General features: G+C 40.2%; 1 protein-coding gene across 4 annotated transcripts; it reads right to left on the bottom strand.

The window, feature by feature from the left end:
- Positions 1-533: 533 nt before the first annotated feature.
- aclyb (ATP citrate lyase b) lies at positions 534-17,825 on the bottom strand. Of its 4 annotated transcripts, XM_085284662.1 has the most exons (31): positions 17,673-17,822; positions 17,026-17,138; positions 15,948-16,129; positions 15,275-15,397; positions 14,405-14,467; positions 12,926-13,116; positions 12,255-12,334; positions 11,951-12,081; positions 11,634-11,752; positions 11,307-11,443; positions 10,954-11,015; positions 10,380-10,497; positions 10,090-10,244; positions 9,556-9,649; positions 9,254-9,310; positions 8,612-8,641; positions 7,536-7,677; positions 6,531-6,699; positions 6,344-6,448; positions 5,508-5,704; positions 5,288-5,369; positions 5,087-5,197; positions 4,865-4,992; positions 4,682-4,775; positions 4,433-4,587; positions 4,201-4,351; positions 3,880-4,023; positions 3,610-3,723; positions 2,766-2,848; positions 1,872-1,948; positions 534-1,790 (listed from the first exon to the last, which is right to left on the bottom strand). In XM_085284662.1, exons 3-31 carry the CDS (start codon positions 16,104-16,106, stop codon positions 1,696-1,698), a joined length of 3,366 nt encoding a protein of 1,121 aa, XP_085140788.1. In that variant the 5' UTR covers positions 16,107-16,129; positions 17,026-17,138; positions 17,673-17,822; the 3' UTR covers positions 534-1,695. The 4 variants fall into 4 exon arrangements, with proteins under 4 accessions (XP_085140788.1, XP_085140787.1, XP_085140789.1 ...); XM_085284661.1 differs by lacking the exon at positions 17,026-17,138 and having other exon boundaries at positions 17,673-17,825; XM_085284663.1 differs by lacking the exons at positions 9,254-9,310; positions 17,026-17,138 and having other exon boundaries at positions 17,673-17,825.
- Between the last annotated feature and the right edge of the window lie 664 nt (positions 17,826-18,489).

Below are 18,489 nucleotides of genomic sequence, written 5' to 3' on the forward strand. Positions count from 1 at the left end.
TCCTCCTTTGGCCAGCTTATCCAATCACCAGATAAGCTGGCCAAAGGAGCTGACTCCTCCTCTTTACAGGTATTTGGAGATTCATGATTTCCAGTTGCCTGTGGGATTCCCAGGTACTTGTAGCCATTCTCAATGTCTGTAATGCTGCCCTCTCGTTACCATTCGACTACACTTCTGCAGTCTGAATGACATCCCAATATATCCATCTTTCTCTATATATCTATATGTGAATACACATTTACATCCAATTTACCTTTTTATTGATATACTGTGGTATGACCTGAAGAATGAAGTTTTAAAGTCCAGAAGAGCAAACAATTCCTCATCAGCAGCTCAGGATACAGCCGATGGACAGTGATGCTGGTAAAGGCGGGTGTTTAGTTCTTTGCTTTGTATTTAAATGTAATTACTGCCCATGTTAGAGATAAATGTTCAGAATTAAGTTTAAGGATTTTCCATTCAAGAGGAAAGTAAACTTTCTTCTAAGTAAAAAAATAAATAAAATAAAAATAAATAAATAAAAGATGACAAAATAAAAGAAAAACAATAAGTTCTTTATTTTACTACTTTATGACAGCATATTACAAAACAAAAAAAAAGCTTTTTTCACATTTAAATAAAAACAGATTAAGCACAGCAGACATTACAGTGGGCTGTTACAGAGTGTTGTGAGTTTTTACTGGAAGTTGGAGAACATCCGGATTATGTGCTGTAAGTTTCCAAAGTAAAGCAAACTGCTTTCATGGTCCCTCACCAAAAGAGGCTTTCCAGACTCACAGGGCTCATTCATGAAGCATTTGTTCGCCTCTTCTTGATGCGTCTACAGCTTCCTTTTTTTCTACAGTTATTAGAATACTAACAAACTGATTAACTTAACTATAACCCGGGCTGGTTTCATGAAAGGCAAATGGTGGAGAGACTCCTGACTTGTGTCTAATTCCTCTCATTTCCATAATGATGTATCCTTTTCATGACATTTGTACCATCTACCACTGCATCTTGCTTTTTTTTCCCCCCCTTTCTTTTTTTTAATTAAATAAACAAAACACCCTAAAATAACTTTGGTTTAATTTGGGATGAGATTGACTATTTTTTGTTAGGAGTGAATCATGGTGAAGGAGTTTAAAAAGGGATCTAGTGTTTAAACTAATTTGCAGCACTCGGAAAGCCAGAAAGCACATTTAAGCACCTTTTCTTGTGGTCTAAACCAGGCAGATTAAGTATTTTAAAAAAATGCTTTGCAGCCATTAACAGAGGTTACTATGCGGACTATGCATTGCAGGATTAAGGACTGAAATTTTGCTTGGATCTTGCTCCTATACCCAACTAAGCATAACCATCTCTCAATTTTGACTCTGTGTACCAAGTGATTTTGTGCTCCTGCAGCTAAGATTTGCATTGGTGTGGCTCTTTGTTAAAAACTAAACAAGTTACATCTCAGACCTTTTAAATTAGTTCTCAAAAACTGAGCCTAGAAATATACTTCCCCTTTTTCCTCCATAAAAACTAGATTGAAAACTTCTACCCAGGTTCCTCAGATAAACAGTACTTCCCACTTTCCAAAGTAACCCTGCCCAGTTCCACCCCCCCTTGGCAGCTGCTATCATAACTAGAGAGGAGATACAAGTTACATGAGATGTGTAATACCGCCTGACATCTTCGTCTGGAAGCGATTTCCATTCTGTGACAAGGGAATTACATGGACATGTGTTCAGGGAGCACGTAGGAGATGTCATCCCATGGGTGGCGGTACAGACCCTGTTTCAGCCTCTTCTGATCCAGGTAATGGCCTAACAAAACAAACTCAGGTTAGAGACCGTTTTAAAGGTTGTCACAGAGAATATCATGGCTCCATTTTAAAGGGAACTCACCAATGAAGCCCATGCTACGGCCGAGGACAAAGATCCCATTTAGTGCACCGATCTCCACAAACTCGTCAGCCTCGTCTCTGGAGACAGTTCAACATTCATGTGAGAAACAATACTGGACAGTGTCCCCTCGACACACAGCAACAGTGCAGACATTGCATCTCAGCCATCTGAATTCTCCACAAGCCATCGAATAACATGCACTTTTGGTTAAATCTAAATAATGTAGCTGTTTATTATGGTTTCTGTTAACAACTACAGGCTTCCTGTAACACCCAGTGATAATATTGACACCGATAATATTTCGTAGTATTCTTCTCTTTTTACTCATTACATTTCGTTTACACTACCTTAGAGTGCCAATCTAAAAGAGCAGGAATACCAACAACACGTGGCCCCTGTAGTGGTGTCTCTATTTATTCATCTATTTATCTGATTTTCTTACTGTTCTATTTCTCCCCACTGCATATTCATTTTGACAAATTTAATAAGTGTAATACTTGAATCATCCCTGGCCATGTGTTTACATGCTCATATAACACTTTTGCGTAATTCCATCTAAGGAAGGGAAAGATGGCCGGAGGGAGGGAAGGAAAGGAGGAGGAGAGGGAGATAAGAAAAGGGAGAGGGAGATAAGAAAAGGGGGGGGGGGGGGGGGGGGGGAGAGAGAGAGAGAAGGGAAATGAAGGGATATTAAAAGTGCAAATCCATGCACATTTTGTCTGCCCCTTTTATTATTGGCTTCCATTTCTTTATACAGTATTTCTCTTTTTTGTAATGCTGTAATTAAAACAAAAAAAACCCCAAACAGATATTGGTGATAAGATCCATCCAATCAAAGCACACGCACCAAAGCTTACAGAAGTAACACCTCACGATGCCGTCTTGTATTCTTACCGTGTGAAGCCTCCACAAGTTCTAAGCATGTCCACGAAGGCAACACCAATAAAGCCATCTACATTTAGGATCAGGTTGGGTTTCTGGGAAAAAAAATAAATCAAAATCAAAATGCTTGAATGTTATTTTAACATGAAATTGAGGAAAGGACTTGCAGTCCAAAGCTGCAGAGAGCACACAGCCTCTTCTAGATCTTATCAATCTTTTTATTGGATCTAATAGTGGCTCAGAGGTTATCGCTGTTGCCTCACAAAGAATGTTCAGGACCTTCTGCTATGGTGTTTGTATGTCACAGGTTTTCTCTGGTAGCTGCAGCTTCACCCACTATCAAAAAAAAAAAAAGTTATTTCTCTCCATCTTGGCAGAGTCTAAAAGCTCAACAGTTGAATTTCCTGGTTAAATTGAATTAAAAAAAATATATAACAAGTTTTCATTGGGTGTGGGTTCTGACACACGTCCCTGAATAACAGCACAAATTAGAACAAAAAGTGTTAAATGAGATTAAAAAGCCTGATTAATGTTTAATATTATTTATAGAACTATAAAATCCAGGTCTTCGTTCTGGTTACATTCCACTGTCAATCATGGAATCTGCAGGTGTGGTCACCTGTGCAGAAAACTGAGAATAATTGCTTGCCTGCTGTAAAAATAAATGAAAAATCTTCTGTTCAAAGTGTTTAACCAAATTATTTGACAGCAAAGCCCAATCTCTGAATCCTGAATGTCAAAGCAGTCATCAGGTTCTTTAGATGTAGCAGCTTTCTGTTGCCATTTCATTTCATCATTTCACTGTTTTGCTTGTACACACAAGTTTCCATCGTCTACTTCACTCTGTGTAAAATACCTTAGAGGTGGTGATCTTTTCTACATCGAGGGCGTAGTCAAGCAGCTGGGTGGAAGGAAAATTCTGCTTCACAAAGTCCTTCAGAATCTGCACTCGCATGTCTGGGTTGTTGATCTGAAACCGAATCAAACTCCATTTAAAACAATGGCTGCGTGTCCATCTTAATCAAACTCAGAAGAAGCAATTAACAAATACGAGTCAAAACACTGATAAATAAGAGGCTCATTTACAGATTAGAGCACTGTTTATTGTATAAAGAGTGTTGCTTACTGATTTGACCCTGTGGCCGATACCCATAATCAGCTTGCCATCCTTCTTCATCTTGTTGACAAACTCCATGGGGATCATGCCGCTGTCAAATGCCTTGCTGAACTGCTTTGCAGCCGCATCCAGAGCACCTCCGAAACGGTCCCCCTGATTTTTAGGAATAAATTGCGTTTCAATTCCGTAACATTATGGCCAGTTTGTCAGAAATCATGCTGTCAGCTGAGCAGCTCATAAAATACAAGATAGATTGGGGGGGGGGGGGGGAAACTACAACAACAAAAGATGACATGATCAATGACTGATCAATATGTGAGCAGTACTGACGATGGTGAGCAGGCCGGATGTGAGGCTTGAGATAAGGTCTTTGCCCGCACGAGCACAGACAATCGTGTTGTGAGCGCCGGAGACTGCAGGCCCATGATCAGCAGTCACCATCAGGCACATTTCAATGAACTGGCAGGCGTAGCGTGGTAACCTAAACAGAGAAAAAAAAAAAAAAGTGTGAAATTGATCCTACATTCTTAACAACTAACAGTGTTCTTGACATCATACTGACCTGCGCTGGAACCAGAGCAATCCTAGCACTCCTCCTATACCAATCTCTTCTCTGAAGACCTCAGTGATGGACATGCCAGCATAGATGAGCTCCTGGCCTCGCTCGTCACAGATGCTTGTCATGAATGAGGCTGGCTTACGAATCAGGCCCAACTCCTGGAAAAAAAACCCCAACAAATTCCACAAATAACCATTATATCCAGTATTTCTTGGCTTCTAAGTTTACAAAGGACTATTATAAAGTTCTTACCCGGGCCCAGGAATAATCCATAGGTACTGTTGGGGGAGGAACCTCCTGGGCAGGAACGATGGTACCATTGGCCACTAATTCATCATACACAGTCCTGTTTCACCACAAACACAATAACAGTGAGGAACCCGGAAACCTGTCAGTTCCAAACTTTAGGAAATTAGCATGAAAAGTATTTCTCACTTGATGACGTCACCCAGCTCATCAAAGCTCTTTGGTACATAAGCTCCAGCATCCCTCAGAGCCTGGTTCTTGGCCACCGCTGTCTCTGAAGCCTGGTTGGCACAAGCTCCTGCATGGCCAAACTGAACCTGAAGATGGCAGTAAAACATATTACTGGAAAAAATTTCTTCCAGGTAAGAGCAGCAATAAAATCCAAAGCCAGGATTTCCAGAGCTAACTGACCTCTGAGGCAAACATGGTGGCGCAGGTTCCAATGCACCAGCAGACCACAGGTTTTGTTATCCTGCCTTCCTTGATGCCCTGGCAGATCTTGTACTCCTCTGTTCCACCAATCTGTGTCAAAGTAAAGGACATATTAAAAACAAGATTCTATTTAGTACAAGTAGCACACACCAAATAATTTAGATATTAAATGCTTCCCACCTCTCCCAGTACAACAATCATCTTAATTCCTGGAGTGTCCTGATAACGTAGGACGTGGTCCATGAAGGTCGAGCCTGGATATCTGGACAGAGAGAAACGTAAGCACTCATTTCTGGAACTAGAATCTTTTTTTGGTCAAGAATTGATTTATGCATTTTTTTTTTTTTTTTTAAATGAAAAAATTCTCTCAAGTAAATGATCTGCAATTAAGTTTTTGTACCTGTCTCCTCCGATGGCCACCCCTTCATAGACGCCATCTGTAGTGCGTGAGATGATGTTGTTCAGCTCGTTGGACATTCCCCCAGAGCGCGACACATACGCCACACTTCCGGGACGGTAAAGTTTAGAAGCCAGGATGTTGTCCAGCATACCGCCTGTGTTGCCAATCTTAAAACAGCCTGGCTTGATGCCACCAACCTATTTAACAAGAATAATCTGCATTTAATCCACCATGTTTACCAGAAAGATTTAATAGCCCTTTTAGCTGGGCTATTAAATACCACACTACAGTCTATAAACTTATAGCCGTGTTAATGATGAGTGTAAATGTTTTGTTTGTTTCCTTCCTTTTTTTTTGCCTGTCCCATTTGGTTCTTTAGCCATCAGAATTGTTGTCTGAAGACCAACAAGGATACCCAATGGATTTACTTTGCCAAATGGATCATCGTGGCATTGCCGTATTGGTCCATCTTTGTTTTTATTATTTATTATATTTTATTTTCAGATGTTACAGACGGGACAGACATGAGTGAGGGATAGGAAAGGGAGAAAGAAAGAGGAAGGAAAGGAAAAACAGATGGGGAGAGGGACAGTGAGAAAGGGGGGGGGAGAAAAATAAAAATAAAAATCTCCTGGATCACCTGTTGAGAGAAGAATAGAAAACAAGCAAAAAAAACAAAAAAACAAAGCAACATACTAAACACAACACCATCGCATTAATCTAGCTAAGTGTAAACAGCAGTAAATACTAAATATTCAATGTTGTTGTGCAGCACGCAGGACTGCAGGAGTGTAAATGTTTTTAACAAAGATGTTCAGGGGGATGAAGCTCTGTACCGTGGCAGGGCCAATGATGGTGACTCCTTTCTCGTCGGCCATCTTTATCACCTTCCTAGTCAGAGCTTCGGGGATGCCCTCGGCTATGATGGCGATGGTGTGAATCTGAAAACACAATTAAATAAACTGGGTCCACTCTGAAAAATTTTAGTGGAAGCTCAACACACTGTACAGTCGCTCTTCATACCTGTGGGTACTGCATGGCTTCCACTGTGCTGTCAAAGGCAGAGCGCAGCGAAGCAAAGCTGATCAGGACGTCTACCTCGGGGTGCTTCTTCATGGCATCGGCCATGTTCTTATAGACCGGCAGCAGGATCTCTTTGTGGCCCCAGTAAAACTTCTGCTTGTGATCTCCGCTGAGCAACAAACAGAAACATATCAGCAAAATATGAAGAACTTTTCGAAACACAGCAGTAAAATCAGAAACTTTGTCATTGTCACAGGAACAACAAAATTAAGAATGGTCCCCGATCATTGCATCATCCCTAGCAATATCAAAATATAAATAAAACAATAAAATTCAATAACACTCCCCAACTCCATTCAGTACAACTAATGGATACTTTGCAACTGCAAAATGAATTCTTGTCAGTTCCTTAAACCCTGTCAATTAAAGGTTTATCATTTGTGTTTGGGGCTTCCTATTGAAAACAGAAGTTTAACTCAAATTCAGCTCAATTGATAAGTCTGGTTTTTGGTTGCTGCATCACTGTGAATCACTTACTATATGGACACCTCTATAGGTGAGGAAAGGCGATGCCCATGCAGCACAGATCAGATAATGGCAACGGACAACACTGACAAACTCTGACAGATCAGAAGGAAGAGCTGGGCTTAAAGTGGGTTGCAAAGTGGCTTACAGATACAGAGGAACATTGGGAAGACTTAAGCAGCTTAAGATGTTCTACAAGAATTTGCCACTTGGAAACATGGAAGGTTATAAGCCTTTATTGTATGTGTACACGACTTACAATCTGCCTAAACTGATAATACGCTTTTAGAAAAAGGCTCAGTATTTTACAAATATGACAAAGATAAAAACAGAAACAACTAAACACCAGCAAGAGTAGATTTAGAGATTTCGAGCAGAGAGAGAAAAAAAAAAAATCATTTGATTTGTGCAGTTAACTCTATTTAGTATTCTACAGTCACACTCTTCTAATTTAATTCAGAGGGAAATAGCGCAACCTACGTGAAGGGGTAGACCATGGCTGCCACAGAGGGTTCTTCCCGGGAGCATACGTAGTCAAAGTCCAGCATGCCTTGCACGGCACGTGTCTGCATGCCCCAAACAATGGTCTTGGTGTTTTTTCTGAAAAGAGTGGTTGCTTTAGCTGAGAGGAAGAAAAAAAAGAAGAAAAAAAAAAAAAAATTACACAGAGACAAGTCAGAAGTGGAAACTGAACTAAAACCCATTCACAGATGAAGAGGGAATTCTGGCTCAGGGAAACAGCAGGAATGGGGATGGTAAGAATTAGAATAAAGACAGGATTCACTGAGGACAGATGGACCAGGAAGAGAAAAATACCACCCCACACAGGATCTGCACGATTTATTTTGTCCGCTCTCTCCAAGCCACAGCGTTAACAACATTAATTTGCAATGTAACATCATTAAAAACTAGGACATTTGCATGAAAAGAATATGGACACCACATATGCAGCTGCCATTTTTTACCCCGGATAAGAAAACCAGCAACTTCACTTCCTCCATTGCTGGCAGTATACGGCCATCATTTTCAAAGTGAAGTATTCGGCAAAAGACTAGAGTGCTATCTGTGGTATGTTGCCACATGGAAATATAAAATACTGTCTGACAGATCCTTGACTGCCGATAAAGATCAAATTTTTTGTAATGATTACATTACAAAGAAAGGTTCAGAGCATCTGAAAATTTTGAAAAACAAATTCTTGAAAGCAGAGATCACGTTAGTGCATGTGCTTTAAAACTCTTACTGTTTAGTAAAAATACATTCTCAAACTTATTCCAGTCCTTCCAAGTCTCTCTCTCTGCCTTCTGTCGTTACATCTGAGATGTGCAGAATATTTTAAATACAGAACTGATTCTTGCGCCTGCGTCTTGAACTGAAGAATTTCTACTAACAGTTATAGCTCAAGGTTTTTGCTTTACGTTTTTTAAAATAATGATTACAAGGCAGTGTCAAACGAGTAAGCCATAAGAGTGTAAAGAAGATAAACGTTAGAGGGGAAAGCAGAGGGACAAAGGACGGAGAGGGCAGGAAAACAGGTTTTTCACACCCTTCCATACCTCCGCTGCAGCCTGAAGAGGCTTGAGCTTCTGTGACACCCACAGGACGGAAACACAAAATACAACAAAAAACAGGCACAAACACAAGAAGAGAACAAAAATTGAGTCTTTGCTGCAAGTTATTCACTCAACACACTTCACCGCATTTTTGCAACCATGTGTCATCACTGAAAACACTGCGTTAGAAGCACAGCAGAGGAAGAGACCATGCAGTGCTCAGCTGCTATGGAGCATGCCTTTACTGTACTGCTGTAAAAGGCAATATGAACAGTTTAGTTAAGTAATCAAAACTTCATGTTTGCATGGCTGCTTTTGACTTCAACACTACTAATCCTAAAGAACACAAAATCCAGTGTGAAGAGGCCTTAGAAAAAAACAAAAAAACCCAATATGCTTAAACTTAATTTCTAGTTTTTATTACAAACCATACTTATTCATTATAAAAAGTAAAAAAAAAAAAGCATATTAAAAAAAGTATGCAGCATTCATAAGAATATGATGCCCTGATGTGATGTGAACATACGTCCTTCATATACACCAAGACTAGAAAGGTGAGCAGCAAACAAGGGGGGAAAAGTTCAAACCAGTGATGAATGTGTAGGAAGCCCAGAGCAGTGAGGCCATGGCACACCTATCACTTACCTTTCCAATCGCCTGTGACCACATTCTTCAGAGGCCACAGTATAGAATGGAGCGAGTCTTAGAGAAACAAGCATGAAAAGGGCGGATGTAAGTTGGTGTGAAATAAGAAAAGGAGGAAAAGAGAAGGAAAATAAATTGCAGAATATTGGTGGTGGTATTTCAGCAGGAAAGGAGAAGCCAGGATGAGAGGGGAAAAAAAGGAAAAAAAAAAAAAAAAAAAAAAAAAAAAAAAGCAGAGGTGCATGAGTAAATATGGGCTCTTGCTGATAGGAAGCAGTTCAGCATGAATGACTGTTCGTTACCTGTTGGAAGCCCTGCTTTACACTTCTTGGCCGGGCAGGTATCAGTGGGCGACTTGGGCTCGGAGAATGAAGCAGTCCTTGTTGTAGCTGGAGTCTGGCAAAGAAAAGGGAAAGATTTACAGGACAGGCTGACAGAGGTTACCAAAGAGCATGCATAGCATAGTTAGAAACAGTGGCTTCACCCCCAACGAGGTCATAAGTTCATACAGCTCACACACACACACACACTATAGAGGCGCTAAACGAGCTTAAACACGTCACTCTCAATTGCATATAAAGTAAATAAATCCAATTTAGGTTACACCCTTTTGTTAGTCATGACCCTGCATTATGGAGACAACTACAGTATAAATACATGTCATTTTGAGCAATAACCCTTTTCTTCTCCTTTCTCAAACACTGAAATGTACTTGTGTGAACCACTTACTGTTTAACTTATAACAAAACCCCATCTAACATCTAATTTGTTTAAGAGAGTGGGCACTGACTGACACACCATCCGATATTGACCCAAGAATTAGTGAATAATTATACCGCTGCACTGTTGCTAGCATTGAGGAGAAAGTTGGCTGTATGGGCGTCCATCGGGGGCTGGTTAGGGATTGGTCGGTGGCCCAGTGCCATCCCAACAATGGCAGTCATATGGGTTTCAGTTCCAAACACATGAATGGGGATCCCTGTGGTCTTCCCTGCATAGAAAAAAAAAAAAAAAAAAAAGGAAAAAAGCTCCTTAATCTAGATCCAAGAACTCGACTTGGATGTATACTGGATGGATGTCATGTATTTCACGAGTTAGGCCCGAGTATTAGTCCAGTCTTACTCACCTACTTCCCCCATCACCCTGAGTCCCTCTTGGTAGTTCGGACCGCCACGTCGAACAAAAATGGTGACCTCGTGTTCCTTCAGAGGGCCTTGGTAATCTTTAATGGCCCTGACAATGCCCTGAGGAAGGACAAGCAGATCAGCTTTGTTATGCACAAAAAGTACAAGTATATCAACCAGGAAGAGTGAAATTTTATTGAGACCATTTAATAATTCAAAGCATTAGTATGGCTTTCTACTCTGACCTGCCTTCAGATTTTAAAGTAATCTGAGAAAACATGTTAAGGCAGGTAGGGCTAACACTGCCTTAACATGTTTCTGAACATAAATTAGGAACCAGTCTAGTTTGTGTATTGCATGTATGAGCAGCTATGGGTATAAATGTTTTGATATTACACATAACACAAATCTCTGCTAATTCAGGACTTGCTGAAAATACAGTGACATCATTCTTTCAAAGTTTAAGAAATTAAATATTGTGTATAAGCCATTTTTTCCTCTTTAAACATTACAGTGATTCTTTATAACTGTGCAGAAGATTTTCAGATAAATATCATAAATATCAGTGCGTTTCACCTTGAATGTGGCTGCTACGTTGGTGAAGTTTGCAATGCTTCCTCCAATGATCAGCACTTTCCCTGTAGGATAAGGAAAGGTGTTACGAAATGCTCATGACTGAAATTCAACACCCGAGTAACATACATGAAGTCTATTGCTGGCAACTCCCCACATAGTGAACAGTGTGTCACACCGAAGCAGCACAATTAGCTCACACAGCAGAGGAAGGATCCACCAAGTATTTCTACACTTCAAGGACACAGCAAACAAACGCAGACTTTATCTGACAGTTGTAGCCTCCTCCTCCCACCAGCTTTTCATCCCGTTCAGGAAAATAAGCTCTAATGTAATCAAGTCCAGGCTTCACCCACCTAGAGGATGTTTTTCACGTGTCATGAGAGACAAGATGGTTTTTGCGTAGTCGTAGGTCTGCTGTTCACTGGGTGCGCCTGAGTACTCGCCATAATTAGCCAGCTCGTCCACCCCACCCAGATCGCAGATGGTGTCGCTGAAGAAGAGAAATGATGCGATTCTATCAGCTATAATTAACCTTAAAAAAAATATTAAGCTGGCAACAGAAAAGTCAAGCTGGGGTTTGTTAGAAAGCAAAACTTCAGTCTAACAAGCTTTGAAACTTCAAGCCATAAAGGCAAAGAAGTGGTATAGAGTTCAAATGTATGCTGTATGTGATGGACTACCTGTAGACAACAGAAGCACCTCCTCCGGCCACCATGGTCCAGATCCTGCCTCGGGGATTCAGCAGGGTCAGCTTCAGACTTGCACCACTCTTTGCATCCAGATCAGCTATGTAGGCCTCCTACAAGTAACAAGACAGAGTGGTGAATACCAAACTGTGGTCAGTAAGTGCACAAGGATGGAGAAATGGACTGACCAATCATTGTACATATGAGTAGATCTAAGTTAAAGTCACATTTTAAATCAAATCAGTGAAAATTAAAGGATCCAGAGAACTATAAACAAACAGCCTGTCCAACTACAGCTCTTCAAATCTCACCTCAGGGTACGCCTCTCTGCCAAAGGGTGGAGGAAACTCAAGGTCCCCCCATTTAGCCTTGCAGATATAATCCGCTGTGCCATCAATCTTGGCTGCCATGTCAAGGACATATACTCCGTCTTGATTGACGACTGTGAAAAGGCAGAAATTTTGAGTTAATTTGTATGTTTTCCACCAATGAATTACTAACATAGCATGGTAGCAATCTAGATTTTTTTTTTTTTTTTTTTTTTTTAAATCAGCATTTTTGTTTCTGCAATACATAATGAGCAGAGTGTAATATTTCAGAATAAAAGAGCTTTACCAAGAGGGTTGATTTCAAGGTAGGTAAAGTAGAGGTCCTCATACAAGTTGAAGAGGCCGACTATAAAACTGGCCAAAACACTGTGAGAAGGGAAACAAAATTAGACTTAATCAGCACATAAGAGAACTTTTGTGAAGCTTTGTGTCTCACTAGGCAAGAACAAAATGGTAGAGTATTGCTAAGCAGCCACGCTGAATACTTAGAGAGTATCTTATGTTTCTTTCTATTGTTTAAAAGAGATAAGAGTATTTACTTAGCACACTGCTAAGTTTACATAAAAGAAGCTAAACATTAGTCAAGGTCAAAACAGCAAAGGATAAAAGATTTTCTGAATACAGAGAGCCTCTTTGGTTAAGAAAGAAAATAAAAAGCAACAAGAAGGTGCGAAAACTAAATATACTGCGATTTTACAGTTATTCCTGTATTATTTTCTATATTTCATTCAATATCTGGCTAATCACATCTCTGCTCAAATGTCTCTGTGTTTTAACAGAGAGCCTGATCACTAACTACTACTACTGTGAACTACTAAGTGATCCAATTAGGTTCAAAGCACAAAATGACTCAGATTCAAATGTCACCATTTGTTTTATACTTAAAAAGAATATTTAAATAATGAAATTTATATGTCTTTAAATAATAAAGACAATTTTAGAAAAAGGTTTCCGTACTCCTTCTTGTCGTCGGGAACTTGTGTAAGCAGTTGCTCTTTGACTAGGTCCTCAGTGAGCTTGCCATCCACTGGAACCATCAGCTTCTGGGCCTTGGCATCCACGTCACCCACCTCCACTCCTCCCTCGTGGTGGAAAAGCACGTGGTCGCCCTCACGTGTGGCATAGATGCATACATAAAACTCTTCCTCCTGAGTGAGTAAACAGGGAGTTCAGCCACATGCAAGGACACGCAAATACGTCTTTACTGATTTTGTTTGGAAATGCTGCGCAATATTTACATAAGGCCAACAAGTGGTTTCAACATTCAGTTCTCTGCGAGAAATTATTAAGAAAAATCAACAAACTAATCAAATGCACACTGACCTACAGACAGAACACACATAACTTGGAGCTTGTTCTCACTTATAAGGTCCTAGATCGACTGGGTCAACCAGGAAGCACTGATCCTGGTTAAGTCATTCTACTCCTTTTCATTTTTCTGAGAGGATTTGATGAGAATGGCTGAGGCAACGGAGATCCCAGTCTGAGGAACTGATTCTTGTAGTTTGGTTTATTATTTATTACCACAACAACAACAACTTGACTTTCCACTGCAATTAAGTTTTATCAGACTTGGGGCTTATCAATTATTACTATATATTTAAAGAAGCACAGCACACCAAGGAAAAAAAAATAAATTTAAAAAAAAAAAAAAATCAAGAAATACTCTCTAAAGTAGGTATGAAGGGTTTTCCTACAGACCAATTTTTTTTTTTTTTAAACGCCACAAGGTAATTTAATTAATCATCTGGGGGGAGGATAATCCGGGTCAGACATGACCCCAGCTGATGACCTGCCAACATCGTCAGCAGATTTGTATAAGCATTTGATTCCCATTTTCCTCTTTCAGTCTGACAGGATGCAGCAGTGTGCTTCATTTAAAATAAAGGAAGCTATTTTTTACAAATTCTTCTCACATCAGAGGTCCTGTGATGCAATACTTTCATTCTGCTCAGAATTCTTTGAGGGCAGCTGCAGGAAATATCACATTGGCTCTTAATACAAAGGTGCAAAGTACACGTGTGAATTATACCCTATGATAGAAGTTTAAGGCTACCTCTACGAAAGTGTAAAGGGACACTAAAAGTTACCATTACACAATACTTTAAACTAAAAATAACCGTAACTTTTGAGCTTAACTATATATTGCTGTGACAACCTGGTTTGAACAGGGAAATTCAGAATGATACCAAATCTTAATTAAAATAAAACATTTATGTAAATACAGGATCTGTCCTGCTGACAAGACACAAGACATGACAAGAAGGGATTAGCTGTGAAGTTGAGACCACAGAAACCGTAGACCATTCAGCAAATTCAAGTTACAACAGAAAAAATAACCACTGATGACACAAATTGAACTGCTCCACAAAACTTCTCCAAACTGAGGAGCTTAGAGAGTGTTAGACTGAAAGACAAGATACTGGCATACATTACCTGTGTGTGTGGGACAAATGGCTCAATGAGGAAGTTCTTCAGCACACCCTTTGCCTTTCCCACCTATTCAAGAAAAACACCTGGTCACAAACACTACACTGAGAGGAAAACTACATGTATTATATATTAAAGTGAAAGTAAAACTTTAAGAATAACATAAAAAAAAATGTAAATTGACCTGTCATTTACTAGGTCTTGTCATCATTACAAACTACCTTCAAAGTTCTAGTTCATCCATTTCACATCCAAATAGCTTATTACGAGTAGAGAAGGGCAAATAATATCAAATAAAAACAGGCAGCAGCAGGGCAACTGAGGCAAAATCCTCCATGTGCTTCTCGTATCAAAATGAGGATCCTTTGTGGTGTTTCAGAGACCAAATATAGTATTAATACTACAGTTTCTGTGAGGATTACTTTTTTAAATGTTGATTTATTTAAAGACTTGCCAGCTCTGGCTGTTCAAGACAGATAAATAACCAGTTAATCTAGGTTCAGAGTAACTTTACTGTGTGAGGACAATGCAGCAAGTGTATTTAGACACACAGAGCAGGGAAAGAAAAAAAAAAAAAAAAGACACTTGATCATCTCACAAAAATGTTGAACTAACTTGCTCAACAACAGCCCTGTATTAGCAAAGCAAAGTCATCCTCACATATGGTTCTGGTTGATGACGTTTTAAACATGAACAGCACGTCAGTCATGTTCTACTTAGCAACAGTCACTGCATTCGAATCAAATACCTCCTCAGAAAATGATGCAATGTGTTTCTCGTGGTTCCAACTACTGCAGCACGTGGATTTGCTTTATTGCCACAAAGACAGTCATGGCTGGGTTTTATGCTCACTAAGAGAGAGTACAGTTAACTCACAGTTGTCTCCTTCATTAGGTGGTCTTTGAGCCACTCCCGGACGCCCTGCAGGTCCTTGTTGATGCCCACTAGGCCGAGCTTCCCGCGCCGCTTTATCAGTTGATCTGGCTTCACCACCAGCCTCTTTTGGGATGAGCAAAGAAACAGGACACACGTGGGGTTTTTTTTTGGTATGATAGTGTGGTATGACTATGGTAGAAACAATAAAGATGGGTAGGGTTTCCCAGCCCTGCTGTGAGAGAGCCAATCAACTGCCGAAACAGGAAGCGCATGAGCCAGACATGTTGTTGCACTGACACATGGGCACAGCAAAGGTTCAGACACATTTCAGATGTGTCCAGTCAGTCACCACTGATACTATAAAAGATTGATGTGACACAACCCACTGGTTGGAGTGAAAGTCCTGTTTTGAAACACTGAGAACGAGGGTTAGGACTTTAAATCTTTTGTAATCTGTGATAGCAAAATGTCTAAAACCTGCATTGTTTTTAATGTGTCCCTGGTGACCATTAAAGGCAGTGCAAAATGGCTTCACCTTTCAGACCTGAAAGCTGTGTGCATCTTTTATACAGTCTATGCAAATCACTCTGATTGTTATAATACAGCACATGTAGGTAAATTAACTTTTGAAGGTTGTAATCAGGCTTCATGAGCTGGACAAAAACAGTCTTACCTCTGTCAGCAGCCATGAATGGTCCTGTGTGAGGCGGGCCCAGTCAGTCTCAGCTGTTACACTAGCATAATGGAAACGGTTCTGCACGGCCGCCGAGGTGCAGATGTTCTTATACAACAGCTCTTTCCCTGTCTGCTCTGAGATGGCCTTCGCCGACATGGCAGCGCTGGATAGAGCAGGACCTTTGGGAAAGGACGAAAACTGATAACTGGGAATAGAGTCCAAACTTAAGTTAAAAATTAAAACAATGCACAGGTGCATTTTGATGGATACCAAAAGTGTTTAGGTAAAACTTGCAAAAGGACATTTAGCCAAATATTGGTAGGGGTGTATGTCAATAAAGAAACAATTCCACTGTGGAGAAGGAGCAGTTCAAATAAACCATTAAAAGCCCATGACCTTCATGCCCATGATAAGTGTCAAATTCTGTATGCACACATCTAAAAAGACTTATTTTGCAGATTAAGTGCAGTTAAACACAAAAGTAGAGAACCAAGTTATTAGAAAATCAAAAATGTATATAAACCAAATACTAAACAAGCTCTCAGTCAAACTCGTTTCTCAATCTTACAGTAAACACGTGACGGATTATCACAACAGCCTGCACTGATGACCTTGTCATTCCTGTTTTAACATCCCAGGAAGTTGTTGGGCGTGCTCAACCAACTTTGCCTCACCACAAATATACACAATCATGAATATTTAGGTGACTGTTTTTTTGGGTTCATAGCCTAAAGTTCAGTATAATAAGATGCAGCACACTATGGTGTATAAAAAAGAAATGCATTAATAAGCCTAAAAATTGTACATTTACCAAGTCACCCACCAACCAAGCAAAGTTGTAATGAGCAGTAATGAGCCTTGATTACGTGGATCTTATCGCCTCTACCTCCGGGTCACTGATAACATTTTATGGTGGTTTATATTTGAGCTTCTGGTAACCTAAGGAGGGGCAGCGCTTAGAGAAATCAAGAAATCTAACAGCTTCATCACAGCAGGCTATCCTTCCACTTTTAGAGACGGATGTCCAGAATTTAGCCAGATTAATCCACCGGTCCAGTGTATTATATGAAGCTACCTTGCCGTGCAATTAGTTGTGCTGTCCAGGCTTGTGGGATGAAGAAGCTGGACCTGATGGCAGCTGTTAGAGTGGCAACCAAGGGGGGTTGGGTGCTGCTTCAGACACAGCTGCTGTCAGACGAACTCAGGGGTTAGCATCACTTATCCTATGAATGAAGCTCCTGTTGCAGCCACCACACCCACTCCTGAACCAGCCAGCCAGGCAAGCCTGACAACAACTTTAGCTAGCTCACTCTGGGTAAATAGAGAAAGAACTTCCGGGAGAGAAGAAATAAATGCAGTACGAAAACCTTCACGATAAGGAATAAAACAGGAGGATGCTCCCTCTCTGCGGATGATGCAAGGATAAGCTAGCTTGCTTTTATCACTGAAAAAGTAAAGCACATCACTTCAGATATGCTGTTTTCAAGCAAAACAATTGGGCAAAATTTCAATAAAGACCATACTTGTTCTTGCTCTGCCGAGCTAGCACTTTGCTGCAGTTTTGGCAGACAGCCCTCACATCATCTCACATCCGCTACCCTGAAGACTAACACTACGGCTAACTGCTGTAGCCTCGCATTGGTGCGGACACTTGCCAGTTAAAGGCTACAAAGAAGAGCTGGCTAACGCTGGAGTAGAAAGTAGCTGAGTGAAAGCTGTTACCTTGTCAGTGACAATCACACCTTCTTGAAGGATCGTGTCCAGGCCAAAAAATGACACAGCTAAACAGCCAGCTCTTATTATACCGGAGTCAACTGCTGCCAGTCCCTGCCACCTCACTCCGCTCCTGTCGAACCATAATCTGGCGACCGATTACACGTCTCTACGAGTGCCTGATTGGCTTAAAACAGGTCACGTGGTGACGTCAGTCACGACCAAGGCATTGTTAAAAAAAAAATTTTTTTAAAAATTGGCCAACCTAGAAAATGTTATTGACGCCCCCTCCCCGCTTCTCTTTAAACAACTCTTATTTTAGGTCCTGCACTACAAATAGTTATAGTAAAAAAAATCAGAATTTGCCAATATTTATAAATATTGATTTTAAAAATTACTTCCTTTGGAGTTACCAGGGAAGTCTGAAATCAATAACAAAGGTGAAAAGCACGTTGGTTAAAGTTTACAAAGAAAAACCCAAAAGGGGGTTTTATTCGAGTCATTCTATAGCTGGTTATTTGATTTAAAATGTGCCGAGGAGCTTTCAACAAGCTTGAATGTCTCCAATTTTTATAGATCGTTATAAAAAGAAGTCCCTGTGAAACTTATAAAAGAAAGAGGAACTTTCTTAACACCACTCCTTTTTTCAGAGCTTCACTTCAGCACTCAGTGAAACCAGAGTTGTAAACAAAGTCATTTTCGCAGTGAATCGTTATTCATATGCAGTGTGATATGAATCTGTAAGTGATCAAAGTGATTACATATACCTGCTGGACAAGATGATATCCTGTCTTTTAAAAGTAATCATCAGGAACAAAGTCAAAGA

Source organism: Mchenga conophoros, linkage group LG8 (genome assembly GCF_057382185.1).
Source record: "Mchenga conophoros isolate Kocher_MC1m ecotype Shallow Benthic linkage group LG8, M_conophoros_male_GT1.1, whole genome shotgun sequence".
NCBI classification, from domain to species: domain Eukaryota; kingdom Metazoa; phylum Chordata; class Actinopteri; order Cichliformes; family Cichlidae; genus Mchenga; species Mchenga conophoros.

Coding starts and splice junctions, on each gene's coding strand:
- aclyb (XM_085284661.1), bottom strand. CDS start 16,106: ATGTCGGCGAAGGCCATCTCAGAGCAGACAGGGAAAGAGCTGTTGTAT. Junction 4,024..4,200: donor CATCCGGCCTGCTCACCATC/GTCAGTACTGCT, acceptor CCTAAAAATCAG/GGGGACCGTTTCGGAGGTGC. Junction 3,724..3,879: donor TCGGCCACAGGGTCAAATCA/GTAAGCAACACT, acceptor ATTCGGTTTCAG/ATCAACAACCCAGACATGCG.